Here is an 18477-nt window from a genome sequence, read left to right on the forward strand (position 1 = left end):
ACGTGAGCGCTGGGCGTGCGGAGACAGAGCAGACAAAATGAGCTGCTTTAGTGAAAGCTACGGTGTGATTATTGGGCTGCTTTAATGGCTGCAGACTGGGCCACTGGAGCAGAGTGACTCATCCTCGCTGATCGGGGAAGGACAGATGGAGGAAGGCAGTTAGAGGGTACTGTTGGTGGGTTTGTGTGTCTTTAGGAGCCGAGAATTAGGTGCTGCGGATGTCATCCAATTTAAAAGAGGAAATGTTTTCAGTGTAATAACTGTTGGGATAATCGAAAGAATAATGACATGTACTCAGTGTGATCATTTCTTCTTGGTCTACTATTTTTAATGTCGCTGCTGAGACCTGGAGTAATTGCTAATGAGCTTATCTGGCACAACAGACAGAAGGCGGCTCTTTCTTTACCAGCTCCTTATGCAAGACGCCGTCCAGGGGTCAGGAGTCAGGGCAGCTGGGATTAGCAGAGAAGACGTGGCTATGAGCCCAAGCAGCCGCTAGCATGCACTCGGTGCTGCACATCAGGCACACGGAGCAAACGCGAAATGTAAATGGAGCCAAACTGGTTCCACACTCCTGTCCCAGTTAGACCAGTGTGTGTTGACACAGGGAATGATCCTTTACATAATCTGCTCATCCAAACAGATGAAAGTCAGTATAGAGAAACACATGCTCGTGGTGGTTTACAGAGGCCTAACAGTGACAGGATCACCAGCACTGGAAGGACTGTGGCTCAGCACTGCCACCTACTGGCTGAAGCTGGTGGAGGTTTACGTGACCTCCACTCCACCACCTCCTTAGCACGAGTCAGCGCACACTCAGGGGTTAACTACAATAAATACCTATAATAAACAGAGGTTCCACTAGATCACTATATGAAGGCCATAATGTTTTTATTAATACTGTTTCACACAGGTGTTGATTCAGAAACAAATTCTAATGCACCACCTATAATTCAAACAATGTAATTATTACATAACTTGATGAAGTTGTGTAATTCAAAGAAGGATTAGACTGGTCATTAAAAGAACTTCTTATTTTAGATGACAATAGGCTTGGTCCTCCTTTGACAGATTACAGGTAATTAGTTAATTTTATAATTAGTAAGTGGCACAAGACTGATGGAGTAAGTGAAAGGAAAACGATTAACGGTTTTCAAAAGCTTTAACGAATTAAGATCTGAAATGCGTAACCGGGGTCTCTCCCCGCTCCACTGTGTTCTGCCGCATGTTCTAACACTTCACGCTATCCATCGAACTGCTCCGAGAACAGCTTTTAGGATATGTTTCCACTCAGTGAGAAGCACCGGAGGGACACGTTTGAAGCGGTGCCTACAAATATCTGCTACAGAGCCACGACAGCCAGAGCCCACCTTCTCAGTAGGAGGTCAGCTGGCTGTGAAAGTGCTTCCCACACACGATCCAGCTGCATTGTCAGGTACAGTGTGCAGATAAAAAGGCCACTGTTACTGGAGACGCACAGGCAAACCCCAAATCTATTCAAAATTGTGACTTCTACTATTGAAAAACCTTTAATTTTTATGCATGCTGGATAACTGAAACTACTGAAAATAAAATGAGACAGATCTTGTTTACAACTCGTTTAGATTGGGATTAAAATCCAGTATCATCAAGATTCATAGAACTTGTGACCATCACAGACTCCATCACCAAGGATAAAATGAGCCACCAGAAATAATCCAGCTGACGTCTTGCACTGCACTCGAGGACAGATGTGACATTTTGGCTGAAGATGTGACAGTATTTAAAGGTAAAGGACAAACGAACACCACGACTCCCGATCCCGCTTCCTGCCGCTAGATGGCGCTACAGTTCTTTGAAAACACACCGAGCTCGTTCAGTCTATTCTGTAGATTCAGGATGAACATACAACAATTGCATTTGTTCGACTCTTTCTGGCTGAATAAAAATGTTCATTGCCATGTAATTATAATTATTATAAAAATTATAGTTAGGGCAAACACTGGGATCTGGTCTGACAGACGTGATGAACAAACTGAGAAATCGTGGCAAACCAAACCCATGAAGTGTGCTCCACAGACAGCGATGGTATTGTCCATTAGGAAGTGGCAGCGTGATACACCGGTGAACTAACCAATTGTCTCTGGGCAGAAAAGGCTGAATGCCGAGAAGTGTGGTGAAGGAGGAAAAAAGGAGCAAAGAGGATGATGTAATGCTTTAAAGGGACACTGACAAAAAATAAAATATGGCAACAACAGACACAAAGACGCGGCCACCGTGCCGGTGTTGAAGGCAACGCTGAGCTGCAACCCACACTTATTTTAAACACTAGACAACACTAGAGAATGGATATAAAAACATCCAGCGGTGTTTCCCAGAGGCCAAAGGGACGTCTTCGTTTGGCTCATTTTGTCCGTGCTGCGGTTCAGAAAAAAACAACAAAAAAAAAAAAACGACATTTGCTTCACAATGATGAGAAAAAGAGCAAATATTCACAGTGGAAAAGGTGCCACTTGAAAATGAGCTCATTTAATTAGAGCCCAATAAATGACTTAAACTGTTCCTGGAGTAGCTGATTGCGTTTCTCCATTTGAGCCGATGTGAAGTGTTTCAGCATGTTCCCGAACGAACCTGCCTCACTAATAACCTCTGAAAATAACCCTTGAGGAGGAAGCCGGCGTAAACACGAACTTTAAATTAAACATCCCGCGTCGCACACGTGGGCGCAGCCGGCCACATTACTCCTACGGTGATCACTGCACAGAACACAGTAAGAAGTGAGCGCTCGTCATGTAAACTACGTTTACCAGATAATAAACGTGAAGGTAAATGATCTTGTGTGGAATATATAGTAAATGCATGCAGACCAGGTTTCTACTCACTCTTCTTTCTAATAATTGCCTGCAGCAGTGCTTTGTCCATATGAACATCAGGCCAGTTGGCACAGCGGGCTGAAGTGGATGGAGGGCGTGGTTCAACACTTTGTCCTTGAAATGAATAAATTATCTCATATTTAAACCATCTTCAGCCGCAGCAGCCACTTATATTTTATGTGGAGCACGTGTGAGTTGCACGAGCGAAGTTTAGGCCCGCGACTTTACGAACACCGTCAAATACATTTTGCTGTGCATAAAATCCCGGGACCCAGGATCTGCCTTGTTTGCATATGACCTTAGCTCCAACGCCTTAGGCTAAACAGAAACACCATCCATTATGAGGAGTGGTTAACCAGCTCTCTCCCAAATTACAGTGACTCCGGGTTCCCATTTTACTGATTTAGCGGTTGTGTGGTTCCCCATCTCATGTTACTGACTGTTATAGTGAGACGCACTCACGCAGTCTGTCCTCCCCTTGTAAAAAGTGTGCGAGGCATTTGTTGGCCAGTTAACAGGCACCAAGGAAAACACAATTAAAGATCCACGACGGGACGTTATTCGCGTGCTTCACAGAACGCACGTTTCTGCTTTTAGAATAATACTGGGGATTGATCAGAGCGATATGGACGGACCTGATGCAGCCACAGGCCTGTCGGCCGAGCCTCAACCACATCCTCTGACAAACGGGAGGAATAACTTCCCACCCTGCGCTGACCGAGCCTCCATTTAATGCCTGTTTAAAGCAGCGGTGATTGGCAGCTGCTCAGAGGTATCCAGACACCACCCTGGTTTTAAAAGTGACCCAGCCTTTAACCTGCTGGCACAGCTCTTCTCTTGAGCAGCTCCCCCCCCCCCCCTTCCCTCAACCCCCCCCGCCGTCCTGACAACATTTACCCAGCGCCCTGCGCACCGCTCAGCGGCGTCGCTCCTTTTTTATAGTGACCTTTGACCTCCCTGGCTAAAGATAAGTTAACCTGTGCCACCGCGTCATGAAGCTACCGCCGCGTTGTGCGACTGCGTTAGCCCCCCGTGTGCAAAATGTGAGTCTGAAAAACATTAAGCACAAGTGTGTTCTTGTAAACTACTTGGTTTAAAAGTAAAAGAGTCCTGACTTAGAGTTCAGCAGAGAAACTTATGAAAGGAGCAAACTTTGTCTGAAGTGTGAATAGCTGTAATACTATTTCCTCCTCTCTCCCACTCGGCTGCCAACACCAGTCAAGGGATTTTCCTTCCTACCATCTCCGGTTGGAACACTATTTCCGGATTGTGTCGTTCATTTACTTAGTTCGCTGAGCACTCGGGAATGAGAGGCCATGGAAAACTTAGAGTGGCGATGTGGCCAGAGCGGATGGGAGGGATAGACAGAGAAAGAGAGAGGAGGTGTGTGTGTGTGTGTGTGTGTGTGTGTGTGTGTGTGTGTGTGTGTGTGTGTGTGTGTGTGTGTGTGTGTGTGTGTGGGAGAGAGCTGGAGAAAGTACAAGACAGATCTGGGGGAAGACGAACTGTCAGAGACAAGCCCAAGCAACGGCCTCTACCAAAATAGCACAGGCAAGAATCTGTGTGGGTCACATAAATTTGAGCATGATGAGTGTAATCAAACTGTGAAGGGTTAGACATGCAGCACAAACTGTCTTCGTGACCACGTGACGCTGAGGATTCCTTTGTCAAAACTGTGTGTGTTGACTCTGCTGCCGGCCTGTTTGTTTATCTGGCTGCCTCTCCGTCGCCAAGAACATCCTATGACAGTCCTGCACCTCTGCCGTTAAAGCCCAGGCACAGGCCCATCGTGACCTGTTTACCTTTTGACATTTCCACTGTAGATTAAAGCTAACTCCGTGTGACAGCCGGTATTGTCAAGGAAAAGGTGCTCATCCAAACGTAAGAGGCCTCTGACCTTCAGGCAGCATGCTCTATCCTCATTAGATGACTAAACAGGATTGAATTCATTCCCTGAGCTCATCTTTGTCTTGACTCCAGGGGGCTTAAGAGGAAAAGTTGCCCAACAAGACCAGGGCGCATCCGAGCTGCCTAATACCCAGCCGGATCTTACTGGCATGTCTATCACTCGGGCATTTGAGCACATGATGCCATTAAGAAGTCAATTAACATTTACAACAGTTCGATAAATAATTTACATCAAAATGTTAACAAGAATCCTACATGCTGCTATTTTTGGTCAGTTAACACAACTGGGCGACGCTGAGGCAGGTTCTGGGTCTGATTCCGATCCACATTATAGTTCTCCCACCCACCCCAACCTTATTTTGTCTGTAAACCTGAAGCAGATATGCCCATAGACGTCCCAGTGAGCTTCATGCTAACGTCAGCCCTTTGGTTTCAAGTCTTATTAGCTCATTAGGGCAATATGTAATTAATTATAATACCAATTAAGCTAATTTAAAATCAGCCCTTCATCCTGCACAACTCCCTGAAAACGGCCAATGGGTTACGTCAGTCAGATGACATAAGGCATCGGCACCGCTGTTTTGGGTCAGCGTGACAGTCTCCGCCGGCGCCGCCAGCGAGGTGAAGGGCCACAGGGTGCAGGTGCGAAGGAGAGCGAGGCGATGCCGGTAATTTGCGCTAAATGTTTTGACAACACGCGTGTAATCATTATTTTGGAACACACGGCGTTGGTACGAGCTGTGTTATTAATTAGTGGGTTGTGTGTGTGTCTCTAGGAGCTCGTGTGCCATAAATAATCCGGGAGCATACAGATTGTTGCAGAGGGGATTACAGAGTTCACAGAACTATACTGTACCTTCATTTCAGAGAATGTTTTGTTCTTCTGACTCTTATTTCCTAAATTGACTGAACTATTTTGTCTGGACGGGAGGAGGAAAAAAAAAGGACGCGTACGTAAATCTAATTTATCTCAACGCTAACGCAAACGCGACACAACAGGTTTGCGGAGTTGCGTTTCCCTACGCACTACTACACCCCTCGTCCGCTGCCGACACTCGATACCGAGGGCTCGTTTTACGAACAGACCAAATCTATAGCCGGAGAAAACGAGGACACAAAGAACACGACACCGCACACTGCAGCCACCGACACCGAGGTAAATCCCAGCGCATGATGCAGAAAGTGGCCTTACTTGCTTCCCTCATGGCTCAAGGTTGTCTCATTTTCGCAGGTCACCGATGCTGTTATTTATTTATTTTTTCTTGCAGGACTTGGGTAACCCTAGATTCCCTTTGTCCTGCCTTCCCATTGTCACGGCTCCTTCCAGAGCGCTTAACACATTCTGAAATAACGTGCTTAAAACCTATGTAAGCAAATACCACTTAAAGTATTTGTCTGCACGTACATGGGCTCGTGTGAAGGGGGGGGGGGGGTGACGGAAATAAAAGGGCGGGAGCTTGCGTGCGGGACGGGGGTGGTTTGTTTTGTCAGCAAAATATCAATCTGTCTTTGCAGGGTTATCCCATATGATCTCCCTAAATGCGTAGGGCTTGATTGTCCATCTGGTTGGCAGTCGAGCGCTCGCACCACCGCCCCCATTAACACCCACCGCCACAGGCCTCCAGGTCTGGAGGTCCTGCCTTTCTACCTCCCACCGAGAGGATATGAAAAGGCCGTTCCCGTCTTTTACTGTCAGATTTTTTGGATCGGCGTAATCCTCAAATGGCTGCAACACGTGTACGGCGGTTTCGTTGCTCCCTAACAACTGACTCGACAACTAAACAATGCGACGGGCGGCTCGCGAGAATGTCGCGCGTCCAGAAATGACCTGGACTCTCCTCCAACATCCCCTAAAAAGTCCACAACGCCGCCGCCGCCGCTGTCGCCGCCGAGCTCCAAACTGCCCCGGGCTCCTTCTATTCAGCGTGTGCAAATGAAAGATGTGTGTTGGAACAGCGCGGGGCCTCCAGGCCTCGCACACGGATACACACAGCAGCCCTATGGACGCGTCTGGCACCCACACCGGCGACTGCGGGCCAAAGCTCATGTTGCGTGCTAGCGCTCTCCCTCCCCCATCCCCCTCACGCCAGCCCGCTCTGCAATTATATGCTACGCTCCCACCCAAACATGCAAGAATAGGCCTCCTCAGTCAACAGACAAACCGAGTCATTCTGTCCTCAAACCATGACATCATGACCATTTGACTTCAGCATGAAATTCAAGCTTAATTTAACTTTGTCAGGAGAGAGAGAGAGAGAGAGAGAGAGAGAGAGTGTTGTGTGTTACACTGGCAGAGCGCTGCAGCGGCGTGAACGGGAACTTTCTGCAACTCTGGGACAGAGCATTTAATTCACCCTCAAGAATACGAAACTGGCGGAGATTTAGGACATCCTGAATTTACTGCAGGACGCGGTTAGTCTTGGCTTGTGCACGCTCACAATACATGTTAGACGACTCACACCAACACTGTCTGTGTATACAACGTATAGACGTTTGTAGGCATGAATTTCAAGTGCAATGAGCATATAATTAAAGGACGCCATATCAAACAATCCCAGCTGGTAGCTATCACTTTTATCACAATAATGACTTTGTACGAATGCCTGCCAAGTTTGGCTCTGAACAGTATCATTGGCCTCCACTTTCAGGAAGTAGCTTGGGGTTCAGATGCCTGAGAGGCATATATCAAACTGCTGACAGCTATTGTGTGCAGCACACCTCATTTTCTGAATCTGCCTCGCAACAGAGTCCTCTCCTCTGTCCTTGCTGCTCCGGCAGAACTTCTTAATAGCGTGCGAGCGCCTGCGTGCGTGCATATAAATATGTGACAGAACCGAACCAATGGCAGGCACCCCTGCCAAGCCCAGCCCTCGCGGCACGGAGGGTTGGTGGGGTTTCAGCGCAGCCCCTCTCTCTCCCACACACTCATAAATAACCATACAGAGTCTCGGGCCTCGCCGGAGAGAAAAAAAAAGCAGAGAAAAGAGCCATTTAGGCAGCTCCTCTCCTCTCATGCCTTCCATCTGACCTTTTCTAGGGGTCAATCATTCCAACCACCGCTCCGTACCCCGAGCCCCCTCCCTCCCCGCTCTCTCTTGGCTGACACTAACCTGAATCATCCCAGCACTGGTGCTGTGGAGTGAAGCCACTTAGCACGCCTGGGTCATTGTAAAGGAGCGTTTAGGAGCTGGAAGGCATAAAACCCCACAAGCTCTCAGACCCCGAGCATGTGAGATGGCAGCCGGGGTCAGAGGTGAAGGTCACAATATGGGAGGAGGGGAATAAATCCTGTAGCATGGATGACAATGGCAGCGGTTCCCAGTCACAATGATGCCATTGTGGGCTATGGGCTGCTTAGTGTGTCCTGGAGCTGTGCCTAATAGAGTTATAGTGCTGATGCGATGGTTGTGTAGCTGAGGAGAGTAGCTTGAAAGAGGCTGCAGGCTTCTCGGTTTTGCTTTGCATGAAAGGCTGGGATTGTGTGTGTGTGCGTGTGTGTGTGTGTTGGGGGGGGGGGGGGGGGGGGGTCTACTCTTAGTGATGCCAGTACAGGTGGGCTGACTGTGTCATGATCTTTCTATTTCTGAATAGTCTTGGTCAAACTATTCTAAGAATGAAACAGTACAATCTTTGTTTGCAGAGGAAGTATGAGGTCATGTAGAAATTTAAAACCAGTGCAGAACTGATGAGTAACCAACAACCAGCAGATTGTTTAAATAATGAAAGGACTCATTAGTTGCAGCTTGACAACCCGCAATGATCCATACCTAATAATATTAATACAAAGCCCATAGAGCTGAGAGCATCTTAGGGATATATTCCTCATACTCCCCTCTTTCAGGCTTTTGATTTGCACTCCCCTTGAGCAGCGGGGGGGGGGGGGGTCTCTGGAGATTCAGTGGGTGTTGATACCAGAGGATCATCATCCTCACCATAACTCACACACTCAGCTGATGGCCGGCATGTGGCGGGATGCCGCGAGCGCCTCGGTTGTCACCTCCGTTAGTAAGATTAGTCTCTGGCAGAGTGGAGTGACACCCGATGAGCGCTGGGTATGAGGACTCAGAAAAAAGGAGCCCGGCTCACTGACACTGGAGCATATGGAAAAATGGTACGTCCGTTTTGCTGATGTCTATAGTAACCGTAGCCTCCAATTTAACATTCCCTCCGCCATCATAAGTTTTGTTTTTTCTTCTTCTTCTTTTTGGCTTCTCATTTACCTTCTTAAAAGAACAAGCTATGTTTCCCAGGGCCAAGCTATTTGAAGCTCATAGTTTTGGTCATCCAGAGTTTTCTGTTCCAATTCAAGCCATTCAGACACTGTCCCTACTTACATTTCCACAATGGCAGGGTCCTGGGGGCCAGACCATAGCCGCCCTACACTCTGCCCACAGTTGAGTTGCCTCTGGCAGGACTTCTGCATGCCTTGTGTGCTGGTTCTGGCTACCGATCAGGGAAACCCCACAGTCTCTCCATGGTGAATGTCGAGTGCCCTGCCAAGACCATTATGCATCCCTTCAATGGCTGTGAATAGCAGCACACCACAGTACAGAAGATTTGAGAGATGTGCAATTCACCCAGTTCTACAATGCAAGACCCGTGACACAGATACCCACATTGGCAAACCAATCTAATGCCTGACATGGTTTCTCTGTGTTGTGTCTTTGAGTCTTTTCTAAGGGATAACAAACAAAACAAATCCTGATAAAACATGTCCTACATTTCACTGAACAGCAAACAAGGAAACCGTTCAAGAAGATTCCTTGACATAGTTAATGGACTAAGTCTAAACAAACATTACTTTATAAAGCCACAAGATTATTCCACTGATTCGACAAATATGTGACGCTGCGATATTGTGCGGCTTGATGACAGCAGTGGGTCCAGCACGTGCACGCTTAACAGTCCTAAATATGGGGATTAATGTTCTTTTTGTAATTTCACCACAGAGTTCATGTCCAATACACTAAACCACATTGCTTCATAATCCCTAGGACACAAAAACCATCTGAGATGTTTCCCTGAGCTCTTGTCCATTACTAACAATTACATTCCTCAATATTTTTCTCCGTAGTCATTTTAAACTGCTTGACAGATCAGTGTCAATGTCCATCCGACACAATTAGAGCTTAACTGTCATCCTCCTTTAATACAGAACGCGATCTATATGTCAACTGAAAACCCGTGCAGAGTTTCCCAGAACTTCCACAGTCCCGTGTCATATTGTGCTGGTGGATATCAAGATGAGTCACATCAGCCAGCAGGCAGCTGGCAGGCTTGCAGTATCAGCCTATGCGGTTAATCGCACGATTAGCCTTCACTGATCCCATCAGGACTGCCTGGATGTGGGGTGCAGAGCCTAAAGGTTTATCTTGCAAGTCGGTCCTCGTCGCCGTGGCAACTGCGTGACACAAACGGAGCCGCCGTGCGATTTCACAGGGCACTTAAAAAAGTGGCTTCATCTTGTTTTATGCTAACACCAGAGAAGGCCTATTCCGAACACACGTTCCCCCACGTTGCATCTGGAGCCCCCTTCATGCTGTTGTGTTTCAAGAGGGAGGTGGTGGTGAAACGTGTCACGGAGGTCGGACCCAGAAGTTAAGGAGGGCAAATTCTGTGCTCCTCTGACACCGGGCGGACGGAGGGGGTTGGGTACGGGCCGAGTGACATGCTGTGACAGACTCCAAGACTTCTTATAGTCGGAGCGCGCGCTCGTGCGTCGCGCCCACAAATAGACCCTGGCGCGTGCGAGCGCATTCACCCGACGTGCGCACACGCCCGCGCAATTACATACCCGTCGCGCGGCGGATCTGGATCGAGAAAGGGCGGCTCGCCGACACCCTTCGATGGCCGTTGGGCAAATGCAAATAGAGCGAATGTGTTGCTTCTGTGAAAGCACCCACACATCTGTGAGGCAGGGATGTGCTGTCCTGTCCTCATTGGTTAGATACATCGCGGCGGTTAGTTCATGGTCTTTATGGGCACTGACCACACGAGGAAAGACACATCCAACTAATGGGAAAAAGGAATGCTGGAGGCAATAACCTCCTCTGGGTCAAAAGGGGACCGGCTATAAACGCCTGGACACCAACAGAGACAGACCTCTGACCATGCAGGCCTTGTTTCTCTCCCCCTGCAGCCACTCCTGTCAGCTGGTGGATGAGGTCCAGGCTGTTTAAATTTACAGCCCAGCGTCCTTCTGCATCTACATCAATGCATGTATTCATCATTCAAGCGTATGATGGGATATAATAATACTCTATTAATAATACTGTGTCATCTCAACTCTATATTTGCTTTTGGGTCACACGGGCGTTAACACACGTGATATTACCGTTCATCATCAGCGCCGATGATGTCACAGCAGCAGTAATTAGGAGTGGAAACAATTGAAATACCATTTTTGCTGCCGAACGTGTTTGACGAGCTCGACAAGAATATCACACACGCTTGCCAACCAGGCAGGCTAATCTCTCGCCTCTTAGACAAAAGGGTTTAAGCTGGGCACACTCCGGGCGCCAAACAGATGAAACCAGTTTAATTATCATAAAGCCTAAAGGATGATGTCATTTATTGCAATCTATTCACTCAGCAAGAAATTAGGGCACACCTAAACTGGCAGCACATGCTCCGAATCGCCGTTGCTCGGATTCAGATTGAACGCAACTGTTTAATGTGGCGGTCAGATCGTGTTCACATCTGACGATTCGACCTGATAGAACTGCTTTTTGCTTCCCATTCATGCCGCGCAAGACATTTTTCAGCTGTTACAGTGAAGCTGGAGGAGAAGTGAATGAAACGGTCTGGAACGTACCATTATAATTTAGGGGCGTTCAGCGCGCAGCTGAACACGCGTCTGGACGCGGAATCGGCCAAATTAAACGGCATTTTGCGCATCGTTCTCAGCGGACACTCGCTCCGGAACGGGTTACAGCATTTAAACGTAACCGGGTGTGTTTCACGTGAAGGTGAGCGCTATAAGGGACTAGCGAACCCCCCCCCTGAGGCAGCGGGTTGGGCCGTACCAAGATGATGTTACGAACAGCCCTTTAAAGTCGCTCCACTTCCGAGATGAAGTAAAGTAGAGCCGCAGCACAGACGAGGAGGCAGAGTCCGACAACCTCTACCCCCAAAAAGCCTCCACTTAGTCAGGCTATGCTCAGAGAATACTTCTGGATTTGGGGATTTCCATGGACTCGGAATCTGAGGGGTTTTTATTTGTTTAAATCAATGTAGGACATGCGCCGGCGTTGAGTAAATTTGGTTGATTTGCGTCAGACAAAACGTGCATTTTTTTCCCCTTTATTGCGCACAAAGACATCAGGAGCAACCTGGACTACTCGTGTGAAACAGGAATGGTTTATCCTCCCGAAGGTTTATTCTACATCGAAATGGATCAAGCGCCACCAGGTAAATGGGGGGGGGGGAGCAGTCATTGTCTGATCTGCGGGGGGTCGGGGGACGTTTGATGCCGTTTCTGCCGTTCTCTCTTTGCTGGCGTCATCTTCGGCGATGGCTGCAATTAAGATGGCATGTGAACAAAACCCGCGGCGCAGGTGTCGGTTACGCGTCACAATGGCCAGGTCGACGGCGCTGCGCCGCGCCGCGCCGCGCCGCGCTCCCTGGCATTGCCCAGGCATGCATAGCGCAATTCACTTGCCAATTACGTAATACCTTTCGGCGGACCAGGCGCAGTGGCTCGCCTCCTTTCCTTTGTCCCAGCGCGTCTGACTCCACTTGAGCACGAACGCGCAGCGGTCGCGCGTCGGCTCGGAGCCCGAAATCGGCGAAAGGTGCGTGGCAGCGGACTTTAAAAGGGGGGAAATATCGATGAGGCTGCGTTAATGATCGCCGCATGAAGCGAGCGCTTTGTTCTTGTCTGCAGCCAGCCGTGGTTAATTTGTGCGCTAGCTCTGAAAGTAGGCTACAGGCGAGCGCTCTGGAGAGAGAGAGAGAGAGAGAGAGAGAGGGAGAGAGAGAGAGAGGGAGAGAGAGAGAGCTCGTCTCATGACTTCGCTCAGGCGAAACGCGAACAGTTGCTTTTTTATTTACATTAGTCATTTGACAGAGGCGTTATTACAATGTCTTAACAGCGTGTGACGTTTATAGCGACAGTGGTTGAGTGTCATTATAAATACCTTCCCAACTCAACTAAAGGACCTTGGAGAATTATCACTCCACCACTGACTAGAACTAAACTTAACAAAACAGAATGCTGCGAACCACTTTAAAGGATTCACTCGTAATGTTTTACAGAATGATGTTTTGTCGAGTTATTAAACTGCCTCCGGGGCGGTCACATCAGTATTTGATGTATTTTTTTTTGGTCGTTTCACCTTTTTAAAATTAGCCCTTGTCTGCACCGGTATGCGCGTGTGGGTTTTGGAAGCCCCCGGGGCTTCTTGGCAGCGGGCCGCGAAGGGGAAGGTGTGCAGGTTTAATTTTGCTGAGTCCAGGAGCCGCTGCCTCCCGTTTTGTGCCTGCTGCACCTGCCTTTTGTTTATTTTAAGGTGGGAAAAAAGCGGCGAGCGGATGGTGCGGCGAGCCCACGTTTCTGCTCTCTGAGTGTGCTCCTGTGTTCTCCCCAACTGCCTCATGAAAGGCACTTTTGTCCTGCAGTGAAATATATCGCCCTTCACCTCCTCTTGATGCGGTTTGCCCTCTTTTTCATTTTTAGTTAAAACGCTTAGTCTAGCAGCCAGACCCCCCCCCACCCCCTTTAAGGTTGATGGAAAACTCATGAGGAGCTTCGAGCGTGCGATGATTATAGAAAGGGAGGGGTGGTCCAAGAGGCTCAAAATATAATTTACAGTCTATTTAGTGCCTCTCATGCAATGGAGGACAGAACCAAAGACAGCTGCAAAGCTTGGACATTTGACTTGGAACAGGTTTGCAGTAGCTGCACGGGGTTTAACGGCCAGTTCTGGGAACTGCTGAATTTGAGTGATGGCGTGCAAACGTGAGGGCCGCGTGCCACATTTCTTTTAACGCGCTGACCACACTGGAGACCCTGGTAAGGATTTCACCAGTGATGCGCATCAGAAACATGCCCGGGCTTGCCCTCAGATCTTGACAGGCACCATCAAGCAGGGGTGTGACTGAGTGTTGGTGTGCTTTGTTTGTGGGGGGGGGCTTTGAGCAAGTTACTTCACAAACACAGTTGATTTGGTGAAAGTTTTGCTGTTATAAACCTGATCCTTTGCATTTGCTCGTCTCATCCTTTGTCATTTCTCCTCCAGCCCTTCCCCCCAGGTCAACAAAGCCAGTGTCTTCCACCATGAACAACAACTGCCTTTCACCACCTGCGTATTCGCTACAGGAGGCTGAATGGTACTGGGGCGACATAACCAGGTAACGTGTCTTATCGGCCCCGCATTTATTACACATTCCATCACGCCAGCCATCGGCGGTGACGCTCGAATGATTTTCGCTCAGGGATGAGGTGAACGAGATGCTCAGAGACACACCTGACGGCTCCTTTCTGGTCCGCGACGCGTCCACGAAGCTTCAAGGAGACTTCACCCTGACGTTAAGGTGAAGCAGAGGAAACGCAGAGCAGCTGTTCACGACGTGGCGCTGCCACAAATGTCGCTAACTTTTATCGTGATTCTTAACCAATAACAGGAAAGAGGGGCACAACAAGCTGATCAAGATTTACCACCACGACGGGAAGTATGGTTTCTCCGACCCGCTTACCTTCACTTCAGTGGTGGAGCTCATTTGGTATTACCAGCACCATCCGTTGGTGGAATACAATGCCACACTGGACCTGATGCTCACCCATCCCGTGTCCCGCTTCCAGCCGGTTCGTTGGCTTCACCTTCATGTATTCACACACAGAAAAGCCTCTAATCATATGAAGTTTGTTCATTTTATGAAACGCTTGAACGCAGGTGAAGGAGGACAGCGTCGACGTCACGGGGAGAAAGCTGAAAGAGGTTCACTGTCGGTATCAAGAGAAGTCCAAGGAGTTTGATCGTCTCTACGAAGCCTTCACGAAGACGTCACAGGTAAAAGCCCACACGAGCCGCGACGCCGGCGCCAGCGTTGCGCTGATCCGTCGGTCCGATCAAGCGTTTCCTCACTGGACGTGTCGTGTGCCAAGCAGGAAATACAAATGAAGCGCACGGCGATCGAGGCGTTCAACGAGACCATGCTGATCTTCGAGGAGCAGTGTCGGGAACAGGAGCGTTACGGGGAGGGGTTCGAGCGAAGCGGCCAGTCCGAGGGGGCCAACACAGATCTGGAGAGGTGGGACCCAGCAGTGGGAGGAAAAAATCTGTTTGGAGCGGTTTAATTTTAGCTTCGCGAAACTATAAGCCTTACTTTTCTTTTTTTTTCAGCTTTCTGATAAACTACGAGAAGCTGAAGTGCAGACTTGGGGAGATTTACGACAGCAAAATCCATCTGGAGGAGGACTTGAGAACGCAGGTGGACGACTACAGAGAGACAGACAGGAAGATGAACAGCTTGCGACCTGATCTCATCCAGCTGCGCAACATCAGAGATCAGTACCTCAAGTAAGAAGCTTCAGAATTTGGTTTGGTAATTAACTGCAAATCCAGCTCACGATCCAAGCAATGTTTCTGGAGGTGTTGTGGGAAGGATTCAAACCTTCTCTTTTTCCGCCTCGTCCCACAGCTGGCTTAACCACAAAGGCGTACGGCAAAAACGCATCAACGACTGGCTGGGGATTCAAAGCGACAGCCTCGACGAGTAAGTTCCAACAGATGATTCCGAGAGGCCGCGTTCGCGAAGGCGAGCACGGATCGCAGAATCGCTAACGTTCAACTCCTTCGTTCCCAGCACGTACGTGTTGAAAGGCGACGAGAAGAATCTGCCGCATCAGGACGAGGCGAGCTGGTTCGTCGGTGAACTGAGTCGGACGCAGGCGGAGGAGATGCTCCAAGGGAAGGCTCCTGGAACATTCCTGATCCGTGAGAGCAGCAAACAGGGATGCTACGCCTGCTCTGTTGTGTGAGTGGAACATTTGGTGAAGGCCTATCTCAATGATATCTCATATCGCAGGAGGTCTAACTGATTTTTCCTTTTCTGTTTGTTCCAGCGTGAATGAAGAGGTGAAGCATTGCATGATTTACAGCACGCCGCACGGGTACGGCTTCGCCGAGCCCTACGACGTCCACTGCTCCCTCAAAGACCTCGTCCTGCACTACCGCCTGCACTCCTTAGCGCAACACAACGACGCCCTGGACGTCCGGCTATCGCACCCAGTACACGCCAAAGCCGCGGCGGCGACGCCGTCGCAACACGCCGACGAACACAAACTCTTACAGACTCCGAAGCACGCGGCAGGCCTCCCGCCGGCCGCGCCGGAGATGTAACCCGACGGGGACGGGCGGAAAGGACATGTTTACTGTATCCTGCGAGAACGACTGCATCGAGGTGCATTGTGTCAAATTTTGCACTACGGCGATTCTAACGGCTTTTGTGAACGGGATTTCACAGATTGAAGTGGGACTGGAACTTGAATGTCAGCTTGAACTTCTATTTCTTTTTCAAAGAGACTGTTTAAGCTTTCAAAAAAAAATTATACTGCATTTACTGCGGCTTGTTTAATGGGACACCTTTTCCGTAGGGATGTCGACAACCGGAAACCCGGAAAACTGCTCACTGGCATCAGGTGCTGCACCTTTATTTGACTTCAGCTTTTATAGAGTTGATGTTGCTGGATATGTCCATTTCCCTATAGTTAAAACTTACAGAGTTCTAACAAAGATGTATTGGGTTACTTACGCTACTACTTAGTGCATTTGTGAGAGGAACATTTGTGCTGTAAACAGGCTGATTCCGTCGTATCAGTTTGGTGGACCAAAATACTTTTGAGTAAAAGCCACGTGTGAATATATGAAACGTCGTGGTGTATGTTGGCAGTTTGCCCTCTTCATATACAGTGGATAATTATGTAGCATTAAAACCTTGTAGAATACCATTGTAAGAGCATACTCAATGTTATTCCCATTGACCAAAGCACTTGATAATGAGCAAATCTACATCCCTGTTTAGTTGGGTAACTGCGTCGGGGAAAAGGGAGGGCAATTCATGTACACCTGCTGATGTGCTGATCAAGACATAATCTAAAGTACTGTATGTTATATTCTGTTACTCAAAGAAGTATAAGCTTTTTGTATTCTATATATATTTTTTCTATAAACATGCCACAAGATGAAAGCTTGAAGAAAGTGCAATCCAACAGTATTTCTTATTGTTGCAATGTATGACGGCGGTGAAGGTAATGGTGTTATGAGAGGTCGACGTTTGCCACAAGAATGCACTCTCTTTGGTGGTGTCGGTGTGATATGGCCTCCGATGTTTGTGTGAACTGCCAGAGGTCCGGAAGTATCCTGCCTCCAGTACTTGAACTGTGGCAATTCCCCGAGCTATGAATGTTTTTCATGACATGCAGCCTACATAGCTTAAGAGGAAAGGAATCCATGTTGAACTTGGCACATTTTTCAAGTTTGCAGACAATAGATACCCTGTACAGAGAAACTGTAATATGTATTTCTGTGGTTGGCTTTTGGAAGGAGGGTGATTAAGCCTCTTTTAAAAATATAACTCTACTGGGGGACTGAGGAAACTCCTCAGGTGAAGCTAAGCAATGTGAGATCCTGACCTTTTCTTGCTGAGAGACAATAAACTGATGAGGGTTTTGTCGATTTACACCATCTATTGTTGTTCTTTTTTTTTTTTTTACCCGTATTCTGACTCCACCTCACTTATTATTTAGGTACGTGCGCCGTTGAGGCCCACAATGACTTGAAGCCAGACAACTTACCTGAACTTTACCATCTGTCTCTGGTGGCGCCGCCGTCGTTCCAATGAGCTTAGCCGCGGGTCAGCAGAGATAGGAGGCGGCGAGGGCGCCGGAGGACACGCCGCGCGCGGACAGATGGAAGGGAAAGGAAGCGATAAAGACAATGGCAGGATACGTGCAGGCCCTTTTCCGTGCGCAGCCTCGCCGGCGTTGAGTCACCGCCAAAACATGCCTCAAACCTACTTCACCGGGAACACGGAGCGTTTCAAACAGGCTTTTGGAATTTCCTGCGAAAGGAACGCACAGTAAATATCGGCTCCAACGATAAGTAGCTTGACTAAAGTAACGTGTTTAGTTACTTTTCTAGCATTTTATTAGTTTAGTAATAACCTTCTGATTGAGTGGGTGCTGATGGCGATGACCCCAGGTTACGGGCCGACCGGCCTCCTGGGACCGCAGCAACAGGTGGCCTCTTTGAACCATCACATAAGGCATGTGTTAGGTAGGATTAATGAGGCGGAGAGGGCAGGGATGTACTGGGGGGTGCTCGGTTCCAGGCCGTGGATTACTCCCGCTTACCTGTGTCAGCACAGAGACCGGCTCGGACGGACTGGCGGCGGCGGAGACGGATGGAGGACGGGCCGAACCGGCGCTGAGTCACCGTCGGGCCGCGTGACGGTCCTGAAGACGGGGAGAGAGTGGGAAGATGAAGTGCCCGGAGCGCCGGAGACGGGAACGAGAGGGGGGGGTGGGCTGGGAGAGGGCGGTCGGAAGGAACGCTTGTGGAACTCCTGCGCAGGACGCGGCGAAAGTGAGTGTGGAAAGGTCAGGCTGGGCCTTTTCCTGCGTTTCCTTCGACCTGAAACACACCCATCTGGCCGTTCCCCAAATCTATTTGCTTTCGCAGCAGTTCAGCCGTCAGCGCTCGGGCCTATTTCCTTA

General features: G+C 48.8%; 1 protein-coding gene across 3 annotated transcripts; it reads left to right on the forward strand.

Annotated features, from left to right (window-relative positions):
• Nucleotides 1-11828: 11828 nt before the first annotated feature.
• On the forward strand, nucleotides 11829-17441 carry LOC114844064 (phosphatidylinositol 3-kinase regulatory subunit gamma-like). 3 transcript variants are annotated; one of them, XM_029131117.3, is made up of 10 exons: nucleotides 11829-12170; nucleotides 14000-14111; nucleotides 14196-14294; nucleotides 14385-14565; nucleotides 14654-14770; nucleotides 14866-15011; nucleotides 15104-15280; nucleotides 15402-15476; nucleotides 15567-15737; nucleotides 15826-17441. In XM_029131117.3, exons 1-10 carry the CDS (start codon nucleotides 12116-12118, stop codon nucleotides 16100-16102), a joined length of 1410 nt encoding a protein of 469 aa, XP_028986950.1. In that variant the 5' UTR covers nucleotides 11829-12115; the 3' UTR covers nucleotides 16103-17441. The 3 variants fall into 3 exon arrangements, with proteins under 3 accessions (XP_028986950.1, XP_028986951.1, XP_055359828.1); XM_029131118.3 differs by having other exon boundaries at nucleotides 14869-15011; XM_055503853.1 differs by lacking the exon at nucleotides 11829-12170 and adding an exon at nucleotides 12529-12553.
• The last annotated feature ends 1036 nt before the right edge of the window (nucleotides 17442-18477 follow it).

This window comes from Betta splendens, chromosome 17 (assembly GCF_900634795.4).
Source record: "Betta splendens chromosome 17, fBetSpl5.4, whole genome shotgun sequence".
NCBI classification, from domain to species: Eukaryota; Metazoa; Chordata; class Actinopteri; order Anabantiformes; family Osphronemidae; genus Betta; species Betta splendens.

Excerpts from the sequence above, each read along its gene's own strand:
- LOC114844064 (XM_029131117.3), top strand. The coding sequence starts at position 12,116 with ATGGTTTATCCTCCCGAAGGTTTATTCTACATCGAAATGGATCAAGCG. Across the intron at positions 14,771-14,865 it reads CCTTCACGAAGACGTCACAG|CAGGAAATACAAATGAAGCG; the intron begins GTAAAAGCCCAC and ends TCGTGTGCCAAG. Across the intron at positions 15,477-15,566 it reads CAAAGCGACAGCCTCGACGA|CACGTACGTGTTGAAAGGCG; the intron begins GTAAGTTCCAAC and ends CTTCGTTCCCAG.